This window comes from Dermochelys coriacea, chromosome 2 (assembly GCF_009764565.3).
Source record: "Dermochelys coriacea isolate rDerCor1 chromosome 2, rDerCor1.pri.v4, whole genome shotgun sequence".
NCBI lineage: Eukaryota > Metazoa > Chordata > Testudines > Dermochelyidae > Dermochelys > Dermochelys coriacea.
In genome coordinates this window covers 270,803,666-270,826,252 of record NC_050069.1, presented here as the reverse complement: position 1 = coordinate 270,826,252, position 22,587 = coordinate 270,803,666, and the positions used below count along the sequence as shown (strand labels likewise).

Genomic DNA, 22,587 nt, shown 5'->3' with positions numbered 1-22,587 from the left:
GATGGTGGAAAGCCTCACTTCTACTGTTTTCTCAGGGCCATCCTTGTGGTCTTGGGTTTGAGGAGCCCACTGCTAAAGGAGTGCAGCTGAGTTGGTTGTGGTGGCGTCTATGGACATGTGGCTATGGACCGTTATGCCATATTCGAGAACTTCCCAGCCCATTTAAAAATTGTAACATGAAGTCTTCAAGGACCAATAGGATATGCTCTGATAACTGATGATCTGGTCACTTTTGGAATTCTCATTTAATTTTTGAAAACCAATGCTAACAATTGTATGCAGGACACAACTTTTTGCCACCACATCACGTGTCTAATTTGCTGACCACCGTCAGACCTGGATCCATTCCAGCCATTTCTGCTTCCCAGGTGTCTCCTTCCCCACTGTGTACGTGAGATTCTGGTTACTTTCCTTTACATGTACTAACTGCTGTTTTCCAAGTTGATCTTAATATAGTTATTTCCTGCCCTGGTCTCTAATCCCACTAGGACCCTTGGGATTATTGATTTAGCAAGTCCTTCCAATTTGGTATCATGTACAGATTTCATTGGTGTGCTGGTCACCTCCTCTTTCAGATAATTGACTGAGATGTTAACTAAAACAGGACCTCTCACCAGTTCCTGAAAACCCTGTGAGACACCTCCCTATAACTGGTTACATGGCCATTCTGATTACTCTTTGTGAAAATACCCCAGTGATGGGAACCATAATAAGAACATAGATAGGTTAGACTGACTGGTCTTCCAGACGGTTTTCAATCCACACCAATCTGAATGAACTTTTCAAAGAAAATTTTGTGAGTCACAGAATCAAATGTTTGACTAAAATCCAAATATATTTCACATTTCTGATTTATTGCAGTCACTTCACCCACTAATTCACCATTCTGCCAAAATGCCAGGTGTGTTTGTGCAGGAAATTTTATTCTTTTCACAGATAATCTCCTAATACATCTCATCTTTTCTATATTTGTCTTACAGACCATCAGCACCTCTTAGGGTTAGTTATAGACAACCGATCTGTGTCTTGTGCAACACCAAACACATTCTCTGTGCCTAACATATTCCTCATAATAATTAACCCAAGCTCATTATTGCTCATGGTTCTGTTCCTTGTGGCTGATCAGTGATTTTTTTTTCTTAATATATGTTTTACTGTTTTTACGAGAGCTATGAGTTACAGACCTTAATTGCCAGGATCACTCTCCTTACCACATTAGAAAATCAGTACCACATTGAAAGAGAATTCTGTGCTACATCCTTCTACAAAACAATAGGTTGAGTAGCTTCCTTCTCAACACAATTAAATGGTAAGGAACGGACATCAGCAACTCTTAGTGCTGATTTTAATGTTTGTGCATTAAGGACCATATAGTAGACAGGAACTCTAAACTGTAAAATCAATGAGGTGAAGCCTTTCCTTTATACCTGTCTGTAAACTGCTCAGCACCTGCTGACATTATGCAAATAATAAATAATAGTAATACATTCTAAGAAAGCCGGCATTCACAGCCTGAGTGTGCGTCATACAAATGGCACAGTTATAGCTCATTCATCTCCCGGGTCACCTTTCAAACCCTCTTTTTCTCAGGCATTTGGTGTGATGTTTCCCAGCACCCAATTTCATCACCTGATGTCCCAACAGGTAAAGGACTTGTTAGGAATTGCCCATGCATTGGCAGGACACAGAATGGAAACCCTTGTGTCCTCACCCACAAGATTTCTACTTCACAGCATGACACACTCTGCTTCCATTTGCTCTGGTTGGACTTAAATCTGGAAGAATGAACATCTTAGCATGTGCTTCGAGCTAAGCTTTCTGCTGCCCAGTGGCTGCCAGAATTTGGTCCCATCCTTCGTGTCTAGCAAGGTCATTGATAAATGTCCCACCAAGACCTGCACCTCCAGCAAGTGGTGCATATATGTGGTATTTCTCTACGTGCAAAGGGTGATCTTTGGTAGCTTAATTCAACAAATCCCCTTCAAACTCCTCCATGAAATAGGCGGGACTGGGTGCTTCCTTCCCCACTGGAATACCAGCATCCACTCATGATGAGCGAGAATCTGGATCACAGGGCTCTTCTCTAGGAGCTAATCATACATTAATAACATTGTATTATTGGAGGAATCTCTTTGCTAGTTGTGGCTGGTGGGTTTTTGTATGGTGTATTTTGTGCGTTTGGGTTTGTTGCCCATCTCAAACTGCCTGTCCCTTGAGGGCATTAGCTTTTTAAATTTAAAACTTCAAATATACCCAGTAGGGAGATTAGTGATGCTTGTCATGGGTCCATCCTTGCCAGGATCCCCCAGAAGTTCTTTCACCAACTGTCCTTTTCTGAAGATGCTGGTGTTCTGTTTGCTGCCAGGGGATCCAGCCTTTCCCGCTCAGCTAAACCCAGGGAAAGTTATAGCTTAAAGGTCTTCTCTGCCCCAGCTCTAGCTTTGTTTACACCATCAGCATCAATGTCAAGACAGATGTTTCTTGTGTAAGATAAGTGCCTTAGAAATGGAATCACTTGCCTTTAAAGTGTGCACTTTCTACTCTAAATGCATTGTGTGCAGATAGCAAACATAAAGGGCTCGATTGCAAATTCTCCATGGACTTCAATGGGAGCAGGATTGGCTCTGCAAAGCATTCTCTGTGTTTTGAACCAGTTTCTTTGGCCCTGCCTGCCTGAGAGGGACAACATTTTAAACAGAGCTCTTCTGAAATAAAATTGTTCCAGGAAGGTGAGAACACAACCGCTACGGGCTGTGTTACAAACTGGTTGACCTACACGGCATCCTAGACTAGGATTCTGCCTCATTTAATTAATTGATGTTTATAAGTACCTGCAAGTCTGGGACACCACGTAAATGCTGCATGATGCTTATCACTGTTACCTAGTTGGCTAGTAAAATGGTTTATGGCATGTTCTACCCAGTCTACACAACTGAGACCCCGTCTAGTGTTCACTGAAGTCAACAGAAAGATTCCTGCTGATTGGATTGGGTCCTTAGAGAGACAGGGAAACACAGGGAGGCCCAGAAGTCCTGAGGCTTTTCCGGGAAGCATTCTGTTTCAGAATGGCTCTGGCTAATGCCCTATACCTGGGGTGTAGCTGGGGCCTTTAACTGGTGTATGGATATGGGCTCTCCTTGGCATGCTCTGAGATACGTTGTCTCTGTTACCCGTATTCAGTGCACGCTGGCTGGCTCTGCCTGGTGTGGATTCTCTCGTGGGCGGTAAGATGCGCCCACTGGCTGTAGCTCTCCCCACATTCGGCGCATATGTAGAGGCTTCCGGCTTGGTGGCTCCGCTGGTGGCTCACCAGGTGGTTCCTCTGCTTGAAGCGCTCCCCACACTCACTGCAGGTGTGGGAGGTCTCCCCGCTGTGGGTTCGCTGATGTACCTTCAGGCTGTACTTCTGGGTGTAGCTGTTCCCGCACTCCCCGCAGGTGTAGGGGGTCTCCCCACTGTGGGTCCGCTGGTGCTTGTTGAGGTTCTTCCTCTCGGTGAAGCTCCTCCCGCACAGGGGGCACTGGAAGGGCCGCTCCCCGGTGTGCAGGCGCTGGTGGATGCGGAGCCCCTGCTTGGCACTAAAGCTCTTCTGGCACTGGGCGCACTGGTAGGGCCGCTCATGGGTGTGGGTGCGCTGGTGGTTGGCTAGGAAGCGCTGCTCCCGGAAGCACTTCCCGCACTCGGGGCATCGGTGCGGCTTCTCCTCCAGGTGGCTCCTCTCATGCGACACCAGGTTGCCCTTCTGCCGGAAGCTCTTCCCGCACTCGCTGCAGGTGAAGGGCTTCTCTCCTGTGTGGATGCTCTCGTGTTTCTTCAGCGCCTGCTTCTCCACAAAGCTGCGGCCGCACTGGGCGCAGGTGTGCGGCTTTGCGCCGGTGTGCACAGACTGGTGCTGCAGGAGGCTGTGCCGCCACCGGAAGCTCTTTTCACACTCAGTGCAGGCGTGCAGCTTGCCGCCCGTGTGGATCTGCTGGTGCTTGATCAGGCTGGTGCTCCAGGTGAAGCTTTTCCCGCAGTGAGCGCATTTGTGCGGCCTCTCACCTGTGTGGATTCGCTGGTGCTCTCGGAGGATCTTCTCCTGCCCAAAGCCTTTCCCACACTCGCTGCATTTATAGGGCTTCTCATCCCCACAGAGAACCAGGGCAGCCTGGAACATGGTGTTACCGTTCGTGGCCCACATACAGGTATTATCTACTAGAGCTGGCTGAACGATGGGTCATTGCGATCGGCCTGTGCTGTGAGTTCAGCCCTTTCTCCTGTGCCTGAGCATCTTTGCAATGTGCATGTATTCACCAGTGGGTTTGTGCAAATAAATCTCAATCTATGGGTTGTCCACAAGTTATTTACTATTCATTATTCGTGGGGGTTTGACTGATCACCTAGGTCCCATGGAATTGTTTCTGCTCCCTGACTGGATGGCTGAAACGTTTAAAATAAAAAAATAATGAATAGTAAATAATGAAAAACGTATTTCCCGGGATGAAGGTTTGGACAGGTAATCACTGGAGTTAAAATTCAGGAAACTTTGGCAATGCGCAGACATTTTCACAAATACCCGATGGCTATTCAAATACTGGTGAATAGCAAAGAATGTGACTGCAGGAATAACATGGAACCAGATTAATAGCTTCCAGTCTCCAAAATATGTTTCATATCATTCAACCAGCTCTGTTAATTCTTTGAAGACTCCATCAGTTTTTCCCCCAAACGGATATGTTTTTTCTGTGGTGTCTAATCTGTGTGATTATTGTATGTGTACCAGATCTGTGTGCACGGCACTGGGAATCTTAAAAACGCTGCTGAATTTGTTGAAACTTCTTTCACCAGCAGTGAATGTATCTGGCTTGTTTTCTGCTGGCTTCCTCTTCTTTCTCAGTCTCCTCCAGCTCTTTCAGCTTCTCTCATTGTCACTGCTCCAGACATCAGCTCTTTGTGTCTTTCTCTCAGAAACTCCAGTTGCTTTATATTTTTATGGTGTTTCTCTTCTCTAGTTTCCACTCGTGGACCTTTCACCTACTGTAATGAAAATGGAAAAAGCAAATTATTTTGTTGCTAGCAATGGCGCGATCGTCAAATGCAAAAAATAATCCAGAAAACTTTTATTCACAGGGGGGTCTCCAAAATTTTTGATTCTTCACTGTTGTTGCTACATTGAAAGTGCTGCTTCTTGGGTGTAATGTTTGAGAGTCCGCGGTAATTTGGACCAATGGGTATAGAGATTTCCCTTGAGTCATATTTCAGACACCTCTCATTGTCACCTCTTCAATTAACCGACCAAACCTATTAAAGCAAAAGCAGTGGCTTCCTACAGTGTACAAATGTGTTTATAGTTTGGTACACGCATGCTCATGGTAAGTTCACTTTTAGCCCCATTACATGCTGTGGCATCAAAAGCTATGACAGAGCCAGTGGTGAGCTGGAGACGGTTCGCACCGGTTTGCGCGAACCGGTTGTTAAATTTTGAAGCCGTTTTAGAACCGGTTGTTACCCGCTTCCCTGCAGGGGGCGCTGAGGCTTCGATGAGCTGAAGTGATGTAATTCCCCCTCCGGCCACAGGGGGCGCTGCGCTGCGGGAGCCACGTGGGCTGCCCCTGGCCCTGGGCACGAGCCCTGGTGCTGCTGCGGCTCCCCCGACCCCTGGCCCTGCCTCCAGCCACCCCCTGCCCTGCCTGCAGCCATCCCTGCACCCCCTGCCCACAGCCACCCCCGCAGCCCCTGCCTCCAGCCACCCCTGCAGCCCTTGCCTCCAGCCACCCCGTGCCCTGCCTCCAGCCATCCCTGCATCCCCTGCCCCCAGCCACCCCCGCAGCCCCTGCCTCCAGCCAGCCCTTGCCCTGCCTCTAGCCATCCCTGCACCCCCTGCCCACAGCCACCCCCGCAGCCCCTGCCTCCAGCCACCCCTGCAGCCCTTGCCTCCAGCCACCCCCTGCCCTGCCTCCAGCCATCCCTGCACCCCCTGCCCCCAGCCACCCCCGCAACCCCTGCCTCCAGCCACCCCCTGCCCTGCCTGCAGCCATCCCTGCACCCCCTGCCCACAGCCACCCCCACAGCCCCTGCCTCCAGCCACCCCCTGCCCTGCTCGCAGCCATCCCTGCACCCCCTGCCCCCAGCCACCCCCGCAGCCCCTGCCTCCAGCCACCCCCTGCCCTGCCTGCAGCCATCCCTGAACCCCCTGCCCACAGCCACCCCCACAGCCCCTGCCTCCAGCCACCCCCTGCCCTGCTCGCAGCCATCCCTGCACCCCCTGCCCCCAGCCACCCCCGCAGCCCCTGCCTCCAGCCATCCCTGCATCCCCTGCCCGCAGCCACCCCCGCAGCCCCTGCCCCCAGCCATCCCTGCACCCCCTGCCCCCAGCCATCCCCGCAACCCCTGCCTCCAGCCACCCCCTGCCCTGCCTGCAGCCATCCCTGCACCCCCTGCCCCCAGCCACCCCCGCAGCCCCTACCCCCAGCAAGCCCCTGCCTCCAGCCACCCCCTGCCCTGCATCCAGCCATCCCTGCACCCCCTGCCCCCAGCCACCCCCTGCCCTGCCTCCAGCCATCCCTGCACCCCCTGCCCGCAGCCACCCCCGCACCCCCTGCCCCCAGCCACCCCCGCAGCCCCTGCCTCCAGCCATCCCTGCACCCCCTGCCCCCAGCCACCCCCGCAGCCCCTGCCCCCAGCCAGCCCCTGCCTCCAGCCACCCCCTGCCGTGCCTCCAGCCATCCCTGCACCCCCTTCCCCCAGCCACCCCCGCAGCCCCTGCCCGCAGCCAGCCCCTGCCTCCAGCCAACCCCTGCACTCCCTGCCTCCACTCAGCCCCTGTAGCCAGCCCCTGCCGGACCCCCTGCCTGCAGCCAGCCCCTGCCGCTCCCCCTGCCCTGCCTGCAGCCACCCCTGCACCCCTGACCTGCCCGCAGCCAGCCCCTGCCTCCAGCCACCCCACAGCCCCTGCCTGCAGCCAGCCCCGCACCCCCTGCCCACAGCCAGCCCCACACCCCCTGTCCTGCTTCCAGCCACCCCTGTACCCCCTGCTCTGCCTCCAGCCACCCCCACACCCCCTGCCCGCAATTAGCCCATCTCGAGCCACCCCTGCATCCCCTGCGCGCAGCCAGCCCCTGCCGCATGCACCCCCTGCCCTGTCCGCAGCTAGCCCCTGTCTCCAGCCACCCCCTGTCCTGCCCGCACCAGCCCATCTCCAGCCACCCCCCTGCCCTGCCCGCAGCCAGCCCCTGTCTCCAGCCACCCCCGCATCCCCTGTCCTGCCTGCAGCCAGCCCCTACCTCCAGTCAGCCCCTGTCCTGTCTCCAGCCAGCCCCACACCCCCTTGCCTCCAGCCAACCCTGCACCCTCCTGTCTCCAGCCAGCTCCGCACCCCCTGCCCATAGCCAGCCCTGCCCCCCCGCCTCCAGCTAGCCCTGCCCCACGCCCCTGTCTGCAGCTGGCCCCATGTCCATTGGTGCCCTGCAGTTCCCAGGGCAGTAACCGTGCACACCTGCTTCAATGAGGGGGGCAGGGAGCAGCTGGGACCCACACATGTGCACACCCTAGGGTGACCAGACAGCAAGTGTGAATAATCAGGACAGGGGGTGGGGGTAATAGGTAATATATAAGAAAAAGACCCCAAAATTGGGACTGTCTCTATAAAATCAGGACATCTGGTCACCCTAGCACACCCCCAGGGCGTGGCGAGGACCCATACGTGAAACGGAGCTCATTTCTAGTTCAGGCCCATCTTTTTAAAAAAGAAGTTTAGGCAGGGTTAACATACATCCGTATCTTCCTGGACAGGTCAGGCTTTTTGGTTCTTAAATCGCTGCCTGGGAGGAATTTTTAAATTTTAAAATTTCCTCCCGGGAAAATACGGACATATGGTAACCCTGTGGGTACAAAAAATACATACTGGGGCACATCCCTTACATCAGAACTTTTTATAGGGAACCGGTTGTTAAGATTTTGGCAGCTCATCACTGGGCAGAGCCCAGAAAGCATCACACTACGGTTAGGATAAAAATTTCTTGTTTAGTATTTCCCAAGACGAGGAGACCTTGACATCCCTGATCTCTCCCTCAATTGCCCACTGCGTCTTGGAGAACACAAATGCCAGGCAGTGTTGGCACCAGCAGCTAGGGATTGGACAGGAGTCCACCAGAATCGGCCTCAATTTCCCGGCGGCTACTGAAAGTTATCCGGGAGATTTTAATAGGCCAACAGTCCAGTGAGCAGCGCAGCGGGGCTAAGGCAGGCTCCCTACCGGCCCTGGCCCTGTGCGGCTCCTGGAAGTGGCCGGCATGTCCAGCTCCTAGGTGCAGGGATGGCCAGGGGGTCTCTGTGTGCTGTCCCTGCCCCAAGCGCAGACTCCATAGCTCCCATTGGCCAGGAACTTCAGCCAATGGGAGCTGCAGGGGCAGTGCGCAGAGCCACCTGGTTGCCTCTGAGCCTAGGAGCCAGATACGTTGGCCACTTCCGGGAGCTGCCCTAGGTAAGCACTGCCCGGTTGGAGCCTGCACCCCTCACCCCCTCCTGCACCCCAACCCCCTGCCAGCCCCAGCTCTGAGCTCCCTCCTGCATCCAAACTCCCTCCTGAAGCCAACACCCCTCACCCCCTCCTGACCCCAAATCCCTCCCAGAGCTCACACCCCTCACCCCCTCCTGCACCCCAACCCCGAGCCCCATCCTGCACCCAAACTCCCCCCTAGAGCCTGCACCCCTCAACCCCTCCTGCACCCCAACCCCCTGCCCCAGCCCTGAGCCCCCTCCTGACCCCAAATCCCTCACAGAGCTCACACCCCTCACCCCCTCCTGCACCTCAACCCCCAGACCTCAGCTCCTTCCTGCACCCAAACTACCTCACAGAGCCTGCACCCCCCTCCTGCACCCCAACTTCTTGCCCCAGCCCTGAGCCCATCCCACACTCCAAACCTCTCAGCCCCAGCCCAGAGCCCGCACCCCAACCCCCTGCTCCAGCCTGGTGAAAGTGAGTGAGGGTGGAGGAGAGCGAGCAATGGAGGGGGTGATGGACTGAGCGGGGGATGGGGCCTCAGAGAAGGGACGGGGCAGGGGCATGGCCTTGGGAGAGGGGTGAGACGGGGCAGGGGCAGGGCAAGGGTGTTTGGGTTTGTGTGATTAGACGGTTGGCCCCTTGTGTTGTATAGAAATATTTGTCAGTGATGTTTCCATTGCCTGGAGTAGCAAACAACCTATATTGGTAGCAAAATTCTGTGTGCTCAGGTGTGTGGGATAAAAGCCAGATGCTTATATACACTATTGCTTGTGAAAGGCGCCCGCCTGACATCTCCAGAGACTGAAACCCTGGGTTCATCCAGTGACGGGTACAGCAGCAGGCTCCGCTTCCCACAGGGGCCAGCCCACGTGCCTTAACTATGAACTGCAGGGAATATGCCTGCTGCAGGGGACTCTCTGTGATCTATTCCAGTGCTTCTCAACCAGGGGGACGCGTACCCCTGGGGGGGACGCAGAGGTCTTCCAGGGGGCACGTCAGCTCATCTAGACATTTGCCTGGTTTTATAGCAGATTACATAGAAATCACTAGTGAAGTGAGTACAAACTAAAACTTCATACATACAATGACTGGTTTATACTGCTTTATACACTATATACTGAAATGTAAGTACAGTATTGTATTGCAATTGATTTATTTTATAATTGTATGGTAAAAATGAGAACATCAGCAATGTTTCAGTAACAGTGTGCTGTGGCACTTCCATATTTTTATGTCTGATTTTGTGAGCATGTCATTTTCAAGTGAGATGAAACTTGGGGGTATGCCAGACAAATCAGACTCCTGCAAGGGTACAGTAGTATGGAAAGGTTGAGAGCCACTGTTCAGTCTACAGCAGCTCTGTTGTGATGGGCCAGTTGTGATGGTAGGCTTGGGGAGGAGAACCCCATCCTGTGGGATCTGCACTGGGATCCCCAGAATGTATAACAGCTAGGCCAGCAAACAGCCTCAGATGGCAGCAACGTTCAGTCACCACCACCTTGGTCTGGATTTGACTAGCAACCTAGAGCTAAAACATGTCTACAGCCCATTACCCATCCCTGCGCCACCCAGTGCCTGCAGAAAGCTCTCCTGGAATGCAGCTGATCCCTTAAAGGCAGGTTACACGTGGAAGAGATTTTAAATTTCTGAGTAGCTCAGTTCCCTAGACAGAACCTGTTGTTCAGTCCTCTTTGTCATTATGGTCCAGGTGCAAACACAAGAAAGTCCTACCTGAGCTGAAATCTCACCAGGTGTTTTCCTGTCCGGTTCCCTGATGATGCTGTAATTATAACTGCTGTGAGTTCCCAGATCTCTCCTCTCTTCAGGGTTAGGAGAGCCTGTTTCCACTCCTGCCTCTTGCAGTGTCTGACTGTCCTAAGGGCTACAGTGAGTGCAAGGGTAGAACAAAGGGACCGAGCGGGAGGGATGTTGGGGCCTGGGGGAGGGGAAGGCTGGGAGATAAGGGAAGGTAGATCTATGGAAGGGATATTCCCAGAGTGAGCCCATTCAGACCATCCTTAGCGCGGCACCAGATGCTCTGAGCTCCATCCCTTGCTATGCATTCGGGGCTGGCTTGCACAGCACCACTTCCTGGGAGGAATTGCTGTCACACGAGATTGCTGCAGTTTCCTGTTCTTTCTCTTGATCGCTGATGTAAAAAATAAACTACATTTCCCAGCAGCCCTGAGGTGGGAACTAGGTGCGGAGATCTGGGGCAGCTGCTGAGGCCTATGTCAGCTTCTGGTCCATTCCAAGTGCCCGCTCAGGGCTGAGCAGGATGCTCGGGGATACCAGCCTTTGGCTTAGTTCAGCACACGTCACATGAGGGGGCAGAACTATAAAGGACATGCAGAGATCAGTTTAATATAAGAGCTGAGGATCAGAAATATTTCAGAGTTGGGGCTGCCTGCTTCAGATCTAGTGTTGTTCCGGAAATGTTGAAACAACCTTATCAAAGCACTTTGTTTCCACTGTATTCAAATATCATATCATAATGTAATATAATGAATAATATAGTTTATATTATTGAGACAAAGTGCTTTGACTTAATCAAAACAAAATGTTTGGATAATGTTTAATTGAAATGTTTGATGAAATCAATATGTTCATTTAGTTGAATCAACATTTTCCAACTGACAGTTGTCCAGCTGGAAAATTTTGGACCAGTTCTAGTTTGTATGTTGTTTTCCCCCATTAGTCAGTACACGTTTATGGCTTTTTTTTCCTGCGTGACTGGCCTTGTGTGTTTTGATTTAATTTCGGATTGAAGATTTTCCCACACTCAGAGCTCTTGAATGGTTTCTCTTCCATTTGGATAATCCACGGAGTGAGGAATATGATTGTGTCTTTAGTTCTGTAGTATATTTATGTTGTTCTTCTCTGGTCTGGTCTCTCTGCCTAGAATTATGAAGCTTTTGGCTCTTTGTCCTGGATTCTTTGCTGAAATCGATTTATCTGGTTTGATATTTGATGTGATTCCTCTTATTTTTCACTTTGCATTGGCTCTCCTACGACACAGCTCTGCGAACCTCTCTCATATCTATTTCAGACTGTATCTTCTTTCAGTTGTTCTCTCAAGTTTTATGCTGATTTTTGTTTTGTTTTCCATTCAACACAGCATCATCTGCTGTACTAAAAAGAAAAGATCATTAATAAGAAACAAGCTTTCTCTCCTAACAAATAATTGGATTAATAATAGGTCCCCAAGAGTCCATTCTGCCTGAGTTAGTTAGTATCAACCCATGCAGTATGGTGAATAGGTTATGACTCAGCATTAATACACAACAAGGTGGATTTTATTGGTCTTTTAAGACAGTACTTGGCTCAGGTACATGGCATTTAAATGCCTGTAACCAACTGTGTTGTGCATTAACAGGCCAATACAGCAACCCTCACGGAGTGGCAGCTACTACAAACATTGTTAATTTAAAAAAATCTATTTACGTATGACACTTTCTCTCTACTAAAGTGGCAAAGAGTCCTGTGGCACCTTATAGACTAATGGATGTATTGGAGCATGAGCTTTCGTGGGTGAATACCCACTTCGTCGGCTGCATGTCATGTATTCACCCACGAAAGCTTATGCTCCAATACGTCTGTTAGTCTATAAGGTGCCACAGGACTCTTTGCCACTTTTACAGATCCAGACTAACACGGCTACCCCCTCTGATACTTTCTCTGTACTGTTTTTGAGCTTGTGAACTCTGGCCCTGCTGGTTTTCCAGGTTTGTTGAATCAGGAGCTTTCTGTGCTCTTGCTTTTTCCTTTCTAACAGAGGAACTATTCTGAAAACAACTGTCTCGGAGATGCTGCTGACGCACAGACTCTGAAGGGTTGGTCAAAGTAGCTTTCCCCATCCCAGCCCACCACAGTGGCTTTGTCTAACCTCATAAATAACCCCAATTCAGCCACCGGTATCGCTGTAAAGATGCTGGCCCCTAAGCATGTACAGGGAGATACAAGAATTTACACCATTTGAACTAATGAGGATTTTACCCCTATTTTGAAACAAAGTCCAGTGGGCCCACTCCAATGATTAAAGTTTCTCTGGCTTGGAGCGAAAGGGACAAGGACTGCCCGAGGTTCAGGGGCTGGGATTCAAACACATGCCGCCTGCCCAGCAAATGAGCCAAAACTCCACTCCCAGGCACATTGGTGTAAGCCTGGAGTCACTCTGGTGCCGTGAGTGGGGTTACTCTGGATTTACACAGCTATCACAGAGAGCAGAGCTGGGCCCAGTGTGCTCAATTCCCACATTTGCAAAATCTGGTGCAGCCCCACGTGTGACACTGGTGACCGATTGTCACTGATTCCAAGTCAGGGTACCCGGGAGCAGGTGTGGGAGAAGCAGGAACTGGAGTGGAACCAGGGGTGTTTGGGGAGCCAATATGGAGGAGGTACTGAGGGGAGCCAGGGGATGCTGAGGTGGAGCGTGGAAGAGGGATTTGCGGTGATTTTGCTGAGCAGTTGTGGGCCAGCAAGGGGCACTGTGACTGTGAGGAGTTAGAAGGGGCGTCTGGGGACCCCAGCAGGAGCGTGGAGTGTTGGAGCTGGTTGGCACAGGGCTGTATCAGACCCCTCCAGCTGTTAGAGTCATATGGGCTCGCAGCACTGGCCTGGTTAGAGGTGCCTCCGGGGCACTGCCAGGGAGCCGGGCTGGTGTCACAGCAATCACAGGGGGTGATGGTTACAGATTGTTGGTGATGGCGGGAGGAGAGATGAGCTTGGAGGTTTCCAGGGCAGTGGCAGAGCCAGGGGCAGCCTGGCAATGGCTGTGTGTGTTGGGAGGGAGAGGCTGGGGGGTTTTTTGGGGGCAGAGGGAACCAGGCATCTGTTGAGGGAATGGGGGATCTGGGGCAGCCTCCCCCATTCTTAAACCATGATTTGAGGACTTCAGTAGCTCAGACATAGGTCACGGGTTTGTTACAGGTGTGGGTGGGTGAGATTCTGTGGCCTGCGCTGTGCAGGAGGTTGGACTAGACGATTGTAATTGTCCCTTCTGAACTTAGTCTATGATTCTGCCCCTGCCCCATTTTCTCCCCCTTCTCCAGCCCTCTTCTCTTCCCTCCCTTGATCCTCAGGTCCCCCACTGCTTATCATCTTCCACTACCATTGCTACACCTCCTCCCCAAGGGCCTGCGAGCGGGGTGTCAGAGAACGCCGAGAGGCAACGAGACCACTTGGCTGCCTCCAATCCAACGCCAGGTGCCCCAGAGCAGGAACTGCAGCTGCTGCCCACGGTCCGGCTGAGTGTGCGAGGGTCCCGCCAGGCTGCGGCTGACTTGACACGGTGCCCAGCGCACGAGTATCACAGAAAGGGCCTGACCCTTGGCAGCCCCGGGTTCCAATCTTGCTCACACCAGTATTTCAGTGTCAGCCTGTCAATGCAGTTAATCCGGAGCAAGGGCCCATCTGAGTTAAAAACGCAGGGCAGCAGTTTCCCTCCAAAATGAAGAGACGTTGCTGCAGTTAGGCAGGATGGGAAACCCCAAGTTGGAGTTTTATATTTGTATTTGAAAATTAGATAGAAAACAGAGATGATTTTATATAAATACTTAATAATTAGAGAGGAGAGGCAAAGCATGAGTGGATTTTATACCAACATTTGAGAATTGGGGAGAAAATGGGATAAATTTGAGGCTTTTAAAATCAAATTTTGATATTTAGCGACAAGGGGCAATATGCAAAGGCAGTTTTAAATAATTCTTCAATAACTGAGAGAGAGGGAACATTTAAGAGGGTTTTGTCAATATTTGAAAATTGGATGAAAAGTGGCATAATCTGAGAAGATTTTAATGATTATTCAGTAATCTGATGGAAACTGGTGCAGGGTGAGAAGATTTTATATCAATTTTAAATAATTAGAAAGACCAAATGGGAAATCTAAGGGTATTCAATAAAATTATGAAGAGAAGAAGCAACATCTGAAGTGATTTTATAGTAGTATAGAATTAAAAGGGCCAAAATCTGAGGAAATTTTCTATCAGTATTTGAGAATTGGATAATGGCAAAAATCTAAAATATCATTTATATTGATATTTGATAATGAGAGAAACAGATCAAAATCTGAGGAGATTTTAGGTCCATATTTGATAAATGCAAACTTTTGGAGTGATTTTGTAGCAGTGTTTGATTATCAAAGAAGAAAGGGTGGAAATTTGAGGGGATTTTATATCCATATTTGATAAATAGATGTGAGGTCAAACAGCTAGGAACGAAGAATGCAGGTGTGATGGGGTACACATGCCCCACGCTGGCTGGAGAGCGTTAACGAGCTGCTGCGGGCCCATTCAGCCCTGCAATAGGTGCTGGACTAGCAGGGGGAAATTACCAGGGGGAGAGCCCAGCTCAGCTGTGAACTGGCTGGGAGGAAGAGCAGACCTCCAGCTCTCAGTCTGTGAGCCACAGAAGTCTGGCTAGGGCCAGGAAGGAGAAGTCTGACTAGCGAGCGCGCCTGCCAGAGCCTCCCCGAGGAAAAGTAGACCTGACTGGGGATGATTGTTTGGTTTGCTACCAGTGACTTTGCTGTGTAACGCTGTTGCTGGTGGTGCCCTGCTGGAAAGGGGTGACAGCTAACTCAACCCCTTTTGTCTTTTGCACCTGACTGGGGATGCAGCAGTGGGCCACAGCAAGCCATAGCAACAGGCTGTACCCTGGAAAGCGGTGACCCTGAAAAAACCTAGGAGGTCAGCTGAGCAAACAACTAACCATCAGCTCCTGGTGCGATAGTGTGGCAAACAAAAGGGTTGTGTGATCCTTGGATAAACAGGGGAGCAGTGAGTAGAAGTAGAGAGGTAATTTTTACCTCTGTGCACAGCATTGGTGAGACCAGTACTGGACTACTGTGTCCAATTTTGGTATTGACATTTTAAAAAGGATGTTCAAAAATTGGAGATGGTGCAGAAGAGAACCATAAAAATGGGGCTGGAGAAAATGCCTTCACACAAGAGTGTTAAAGAGCTCAGTCTGTTTAATTTATCACAAAGAAGACGGAGAGCTGACTTGGTTACAGCCTGGAAGTACCCTTCTGGGGAGAAAACACTGGGTACTAGCGGCGCGGCTCTTTAATCCAGCAGTGAAAGTCATCACAAGAACTAATGGCTGGAAGTGGAAGCCAGACAGATTAAAATGAGAAATGAGACATGCATTTTTAACACTAGAACAAATTACCCAGGGAAGTGGTGGATTTCGCCATTCTTTGATACTTCAAATCAGGATGGTCTGTCTTCCCTGAAAACATGCTTGAGCTCAGTTCAGGTGTAACTGGGTGAAATTCTCTTGGCTACAGTATACAGGGGATCAGACTAGATGATTAAATGGTTCCTATTGCCCTTAAAACTGATGAATCTTTTCTCTGATGCTGGGATTGTTCTACAATAGATACATCTCAATGAGCCCTTTAATAGCCCTTTTGTTTAAATAACTCACCCCAAACTATTGTTCACCCTGTTCTTTGCTGGGACAGTTAAAAATTCATCCCTTTGTTTCTGTTCCCCTTCCCAGGATCAAATGAGGTTTCTAGTCTCAGAAAGGAAAAAAATATGTTTACAAATTAGGGCCCTGATCCTTCAAACACTTACACAAGTGCTTGGCTTTAACCAGGTGAATCCTCCCACTGACTGCAAAGGGGGGGCTCATGTGCTAAGGGTTAAACATTAGTATGTTCCCAGGATCAGGACCTAGAATGACAGGAGATGCCACGTCATGTCACAGCTGTGCCTGTCATGGACACAGAAGCCCATAAACCCTCTCACTCGCCTCACTCCTGGATGACAAGAATTCCCTGAACGGAACTCGACCAAGCGCTTGGCCTGCGGAGCACTGATCCATGTTCCAGTGGGGTGAACTAGGCACATAATATGTTGGTCTCTGCAGAATCTCATTTTAGCAATTTTCGCTCATGTATAGTTGGGAAAGCATAATCCCAACTCTACATATAAAATGATGGGGTCTAAATTAGCTGTTACCACCCAAGAAAGAGATCTTGGAGTCATTGTGGAGAGTTCTCTGAAAACATCCACTCAATGTGCAGCAGCAGTCAAAAAAGGAACAGAATGTTGGGAATCATTAAGAAAGGGAGAGATAATAGGACAGAAAATATCATATTGCCTCTATATAAATCCATGGTACGCCCACATCTGGAATACTGCGTGCAGATGTGGTCGCCCCATCTCAAAAGATATATTGGAATTGGAAAAAGTTCAGAAAAGGGCAACAAAAATGATGAGGGGTATGGAACGGCTTCCATATGTGGAGAGATTAATAAGACTGGGACTTTTCAGCTTGGAAAAGAGATGGCTAAGGGGAGATATGATTGAGGTCTATAAAATCATGACTGGTGTAGAGACAGTAGATAAAGAAGTGTTGTTTACAACTTCTCATAACACAAGAACTAGCGGTCACCAAATGAAATTAATAGGCAACAGGTTTAAAACAAATAGAAGGAAGTGTTTCTTCACACAACACACAGTCAACCTGTGGAACTCCTTGCCAGAGGATGTTGTGAAGGCCAAGACCATAATAGGGTTCAAAAAAGAACTAGATAAATTCCTGGAGGACAGGTCGATCAATGGCTACTAGCCAGGATGGGCAGGGATGGTGTCCCTAGCCTTTGTTTGCAAGAAGCTGAGAATGAGCAACAGGGGATGGATCACTTGATGATTCCCTGTTCTGTTCATACCCTCTGGGGCACCTGGCACTGGCCACTGTTGGAAGACAGGATACTGGGCTAGAGGGACCTTTGGTCTGACCCAGTAGAGTCATTCTTATGTTCTGTTATTCCCCTTGTTTTTCCGTAACACAGACCACCAGAAGGAATTGAATTCAGTATCTTTGGGGAAAAAACATAAGGCAGAACTTTCCATGGGGAACAGATGGTGTTTTTAAAAGGATGGGCTGGGAAACTCATGCAAATGGAAACATTCTGGGGAAAACCAGGAAACTCCTGAATAAACAAGAAAGGAAAACAGAGGCTGTTAATTGGAAAACTGATCAACAACTATGTGTAAACCTGATGGTTATTCTGGAGAATAACAAAATGACCATCATGTAACTACATATAATGCAGCAGGTAGCCATCGTGTTTCATGATGCATTGTGCAGAAATACTTTAACAAAATGATACTCATTCTCTCTGCTAGAAATTCTGCGGGGGCATAGAGGACTCATTAGTGACACTCTATCCAGCTCCATGTATCTATTCTAACAGCACACTTCTTGCTGCTCAGATTTCCACATAATGCACATAGCGCCTCTCCTCCAGAGAGTCACCTGTCCTACTAAGATTAGATTTATTGCTGAAATTGTCTAGTAATTATCACACCTAGAGAATCCCTCTCTTGGGTGGATGATTCTCTGCCACTTACCATCCTATTGGCTTCACAGTGAAGCTTTCCTACTCACCTCTGGGCATATTATGATTTATTATTTGTATTACAGAGTGCCTACGACCCTCGCTATGGACCAGGGCTCACTGTGGTAGGCACTGTACAAACTCAGAACAAAAGCATATAATCTAAATAGGTAAAGTCTTGATTTTCCTGGTCTTTTCTTAGTCATCTGCTCCACGAAGCTGTACCATGCTCAGTTCTATTGAGGGTCTCTCATCCATGTGTTCTGAGACTGTCTGTGCGAAGCCCTCACTGGCACTCGCTGCAGGTCAGCTGGCCCTCCCCGGCGTGGGCCCGCTCGTGAGTGGTGAGGTGCGCCCACTGGCTGTAGCTCTTTCCGCACTCAGTGCATATGTAGAGGCTGCCTGCGGCATGGGTCCTCCGGTGACTCACCAGGTGGTTGTTCTGCTTGAAAGTCTTCCCGCAGTCCTTGCAGCGATAGGGCCTGTCCCCCACGTGGCTCTCCTGGTGCTTCAGCAGGTTGGGCTTCTTCCTGAAGAACCTGTCACACTGGGTGCACTTGTAGAGCTTCTCCTCCCGGTGGGTGCGCAGGTGGCTGATGAGGTGGTTCTGCTGCTTGAAGCCTTTCTGGCACTCGGGGCACTTGTAGGGTGTCTCGCCGGTGTGCACCCGCTGGTGGGTTTTCAGGTTATGCTTGTGGCTGAAGCGCGTGCCGCACTCGGGGCAGGCATACGGCGTCTCCCCCGTGTGCGTCTTCTGGTGCTTCCACAGGCGCTGCTTCTCACTGAAGCGCTTCCCGCACTCGGCGCACTGATGGGGAGTCTGGCCGGTGTGGATCCACTGGTGCTTCCGGAGGTTGTTCTTCTGCCGGAAGCTCTTTCCGCACTCGGCACACGTGTGTGGTTTCTCTCCGGTGTGGATGCTCTGGTGGGCTTTGAGGATTTTCTTCTGCCGGAAGCACTTCTCGCACTCGGTGCACTTGTACGGCCTGTCATCCAGGTCAGGGCTCTGTGGGGCTTTGAGCATCTTCCTTCCCCTCCAGCTTATGGCACAGGAAAGGTATTTCTAGTATTAGTATTTAACATTGATACTGCAATGGCACCTAGGGGCCTTAACCTGGTCAGGGCTCCATTGTGCTAGGTGCTGTACAGACACATAGGGTTTCTGTCTAGTGGGGGCTACATTAGGAAGATTCTGCTCTGGAAATCTGTCCACACATCACATAGTCTCCATAGTCTAATATCGGCAAGTGTGCTGGGTCTTCTTTCACCAGGAGTGAATTTCTCTCCTAGGTTCCTCTTTGGTTTCAGATTTCACCAGGTCCTGCAGCTTTTCCCATTATCACAGCCCTAGAAACCATTCTCATTGTGTCTTTCTGAGGCTGTTCACTGCAGTTCAATGTATTTTGTATGATGCTGCTTCTTTTTGTTCATGGATTCTTCGGGTACTGGAGAAGAAAGATATTCTGGAGGTTACTGTGATGGCAATACAATTGTCCCAACACGAAGCATATATATATATATGCATAAGCCTGAAAACATGAGACCTTCCACCGCTGAAGTGAGTGAGAATGAAATTGGAATAATTTGAGCCTAGTTTTGCAATTGTAGCTTGCCCAGAATGAAAGTCAATTGGGGGAGGGGGGCACTGGGAATGCAATCTTGGGCTTCTTACATCATACATTAGCAGTTTCAAATGGAATTTTGCCTGTAGCACTACAGGATTGGGCCCATTAGGAAAGCGTGCTGTTACACACCATCAACTGAGACCCAAATGCGGATCTGACACCACCACAAAGCAGTCTCGGGTGTCAGTGGAGCCCCTCTTTCAGCATGGGCAGATGTTGCTGTTATTCGGGTTATTTTCTTTTTTACAACAAAGGGGGGAATTAAGGCCAGAGATTTACTCTAAATCAATTCACTATTAAGTGAACAATATACTTAATTCTCCACCTGGGCTTTTTCTTGAATAACGGCTTACATCTCCCTGGGAGCAACAGGGGCAGAAAATGTTGTTCCTCTTGCTAGAAGAATTGAAGCTGTCATTTAATTGGTTTGTTTGCGGCCCAAACCCCTAAGCAATACAATAAAATAGAAAAATTGTCATACAGACACCAAAGGCCAGCTCCGTTGGTGTCAGCCAGCTCCCTTTCCTGGGCAGAAATGTTCAGCAGGAATGTCTCTGGCCCTTGCAAAAATTCTCGGCCCGTTTTTTCCTGTCACTTAGACCCGTTTTACAGCAGTGAGATCAGTGGGGCTGCTCCTTATTTGCACTGCGGGAAGTGAGAGGTGAATCAGACCCTCTGAGTGCTAATTCTGGGCCAAACTCACAGAGGTGCTCAGGACCTGCACTAAATTCAGTGGGTGTTGGGGGTGCTCAGTGCCTCTCCAGAACTGAACCCATAATAAACTCTGCTCTGAATTCCACGCTTGTAAACCTAGAGTAACTCCATTGACATCAGTGGAGTTACTCCAGATTTACATGGGTGTAAACAAGAGCAGGATTTGACTCACCACTTTGTGTTTTACAGCTTCTAAATTCTCTAAAACTAGCACTGGCCATGGTGTGGTCTCAGTGCCGCTGGGGCAAATTGGGCTATTTCTTTTGAAAGCAGGGCAGGGGATTTACTCCAAGTTTGCACGACATAACTGAGCCCCAGTCTGATCCTGACTAGTTATTAGTCATCACATGGGCAGCAGACGCTTAAACAAATTTCTCTCTGCTGCACTGATTTTTAATGCAGAGATTTTACTACATTTGGATGCGGTTAAGCTAGTGATGCTCGGTCCTGCTCTAACAACATCCACAGCAAGACTCCCATTGATTTGAATGAAAGCTGGATTAGCCCCAAGATCGCGGTAAGATTCCTACCTGAGCAGAAATCTTTCCAGGCGTTTCCCTTGCTTCTCTTTCCTCTGGCCAGACTGGGTTTCTCAGCAGAGAAATGGAAAATAACGAAGGCTCCAGACCACTCTGTGACAGGGTTCAGTTAGTTCTCTTAGCATTCCTCACGCCTGCTTGCTCTCTGCTCTCACTGCATCTCATCATGGCTGCAAACTCAGCCTCAGGCCACCAGCTTGTGTCCAGCTCAGTAAAGTACCAGGGGACACAGCACAGCAAACAGAAACGCAGCTGAGCTGGGGGGCGGGGGGGGGATTAGTCCCTGCTTGGAGAGCAAATAGAGGCTAGATTTAGAGCATAATCCACAGAGGTTTTGCTGGGGGAAGCACCGGGCTCTGGTCTCCCTTGTTGCTGTGTTTAATGCACCCAGCCTGCTCTGTTGTGAGAGCTGCTCTCTTGCAGGGTATTCCTGGGAGTTGTAGTCCTTCCTGGAAGGATTTACTGGTGCAGAGGATGGTTGGGATTTCTGGTTTTGTTTCCTCTGCGCAGGCCGATCGGAGTGTATCGCACTGGTATAACACAGGCTGTAGCGTGCTGGATGCTCGGGGACAGATCCATGCCTGGTGTCAATGAAATACCCAGCCCAATGGCAGGTCCTGGCACTGTGCACTGACGAGGCTTCTTAAAATAAGGGATTAAAAATTAAAACCCAGACAATGTGGCTGCCTGTCTCACTGAAACGGGTTCCAGCTGTTTGGGGCTGCAGCCTCCCTGCCTCCTATAATCAGACTTGGCTGTGGACACTCTGAAATGAACAGGTCAGCTGGACAGAGAATGGACGGGGGGCTTGTTATTAGGCTGATAAAAGTGAATATCATGTGCTGTGGCCAAAATGGGCCGGTTCCTGCAGTGTGGTGAGCCAGTCACTGCTCCCGGGGCCTGTCGGAAAGTGAAATGGAGAGAACACCGTGCTGCCTTCTGAGATCCCAGAAAGTACAAACCCTGAGTGTTTGTAAAAACACATATGTCAGGTCCTCCAAAGGATGCGATTGCCTTAAAAATCATGGAAATTCATACCCACAAATGGCTGGTTCTTTTATTTGTCGCCTGGTTTGTGAGCCTTTAAGGGTGCATCTGCACCGTGAGTGGCAGCCTGCGGCAGTGAATTGCAGATCCCCGGTCCACAGCTCAGACTCACAGGACTGGCGCTACTGCACTAAAACAGCTCTGGAGCCTAGGGAAGGGGAAGGGCTTCAGAGCCTAAGCTCCAGTTCGAATGTCTCTGTAATTGATTTTAGAGCTGTAATGCAAGCCTGAGTCTTCCCAGGTGCTGAGATTTGCTGCCACCAGCTGTGTACACATAGCCTCAGGGGCAGATGGGTCATGTTTCCAAGCTTTCCTGCAAAGTCATGAGCACTAGCTGAAATTCGCACATTGACATGACTCCCAGAGCTGGGGCTTATAAGAAAAACATCCAATACCATGAGACTTGCAATAAAACCATGAGTGTTGGCTACATGGAAACCCACAGAGTTTATTATACAATCCTTCCAGTCCTCCTAGACCCTACACAATCGGCCAGATCCTCAGCTGATGCATATGAGCAAAATCCATTGACTTCATAGATTTACACCAACTGAGGATCTGCCCCAAAGTCTCCATAGTACAGAATTGGTATTAGTTACTACTGAACACCCTGCTTCTCTAAGCAGTACAATTCCTAGGTTTCTCCCTCCCACTGAGTATTTGTATTTTCAGTAAGCTTCTTCCATGCATGTATGTTTGTACTGTTCCAAACATTTGGTTAATTTTGTGTCGCTGGCAAACCAGGGGCCAGCTCTTGCCAATACTGCAGGCAATAGCTAAAAACTAACAAACTTATAACTGGAGACCAAACCAATTCACCTGTATGTT

The 22,587-nt window shown here is 49.8% G+C and overlaps 3 protein-coding genes across 3 annotated transcripts in view; 1 reads left to right on the top strand and 2 right to left on the bottom strand.

Moving 5' to 3' along the window:
- Positions 1-5,013, bottom strand: part of LOC119850714 (zinc finger protein 845-like) — a 30,316-nt gene extending 25,303 nt beyond the window's left edge. The window contains exon 1 of the mRNA XM_043507141.1: positions 3,169-5,013. Within this exon, the coding sequence (XP_043363076.1) occupies positions 3,169-4,180 (1,012 nt within the window). The 5' untranslated portion in view covers positions 4,181-5,013. The remainder of the gene's footprint in view (positions 1-3,168) is intronic.
- Positions 1-22,587, top strand: part of LOC119850710 — an 829,101-nt gene that overhangs the window by 428,693 nt on the left and 377,821 nt on the right. The window lies entirely within an intron of this gene.
- On the bottom strand, positions 13,064-21,706 carry LOC119851656 (gastrula zinc finger protein XlCGF49.1-like). Its single transcript, XM_038391848.2, has 2 exons — positions 20,704-21,706; positions 13,064-19,279 (listed from the first exon to the last, which is right to left on the bottom strand). Exon 2 carries the CDS (start codon positions 18,856-18,858, stop codon positions 18,121-18,123), a length of 738 nt encoding a protein of 245 aa, XP_038247776.1. The 5' UTR covers positions 18,859-19,279; positions 20,704-21,706; the 3' UTR covers positions 13,064-18,120.

Excerpts from the sequence above, each read along its gene's own strand:
- LOC119851656 (XM_038391848.2), bottom strand. The coding sequence starts at position 18,858 with ATGCTCAAAGCCCCACAGAGCCCTGACCTGGATGACAGGCCGTACAAG.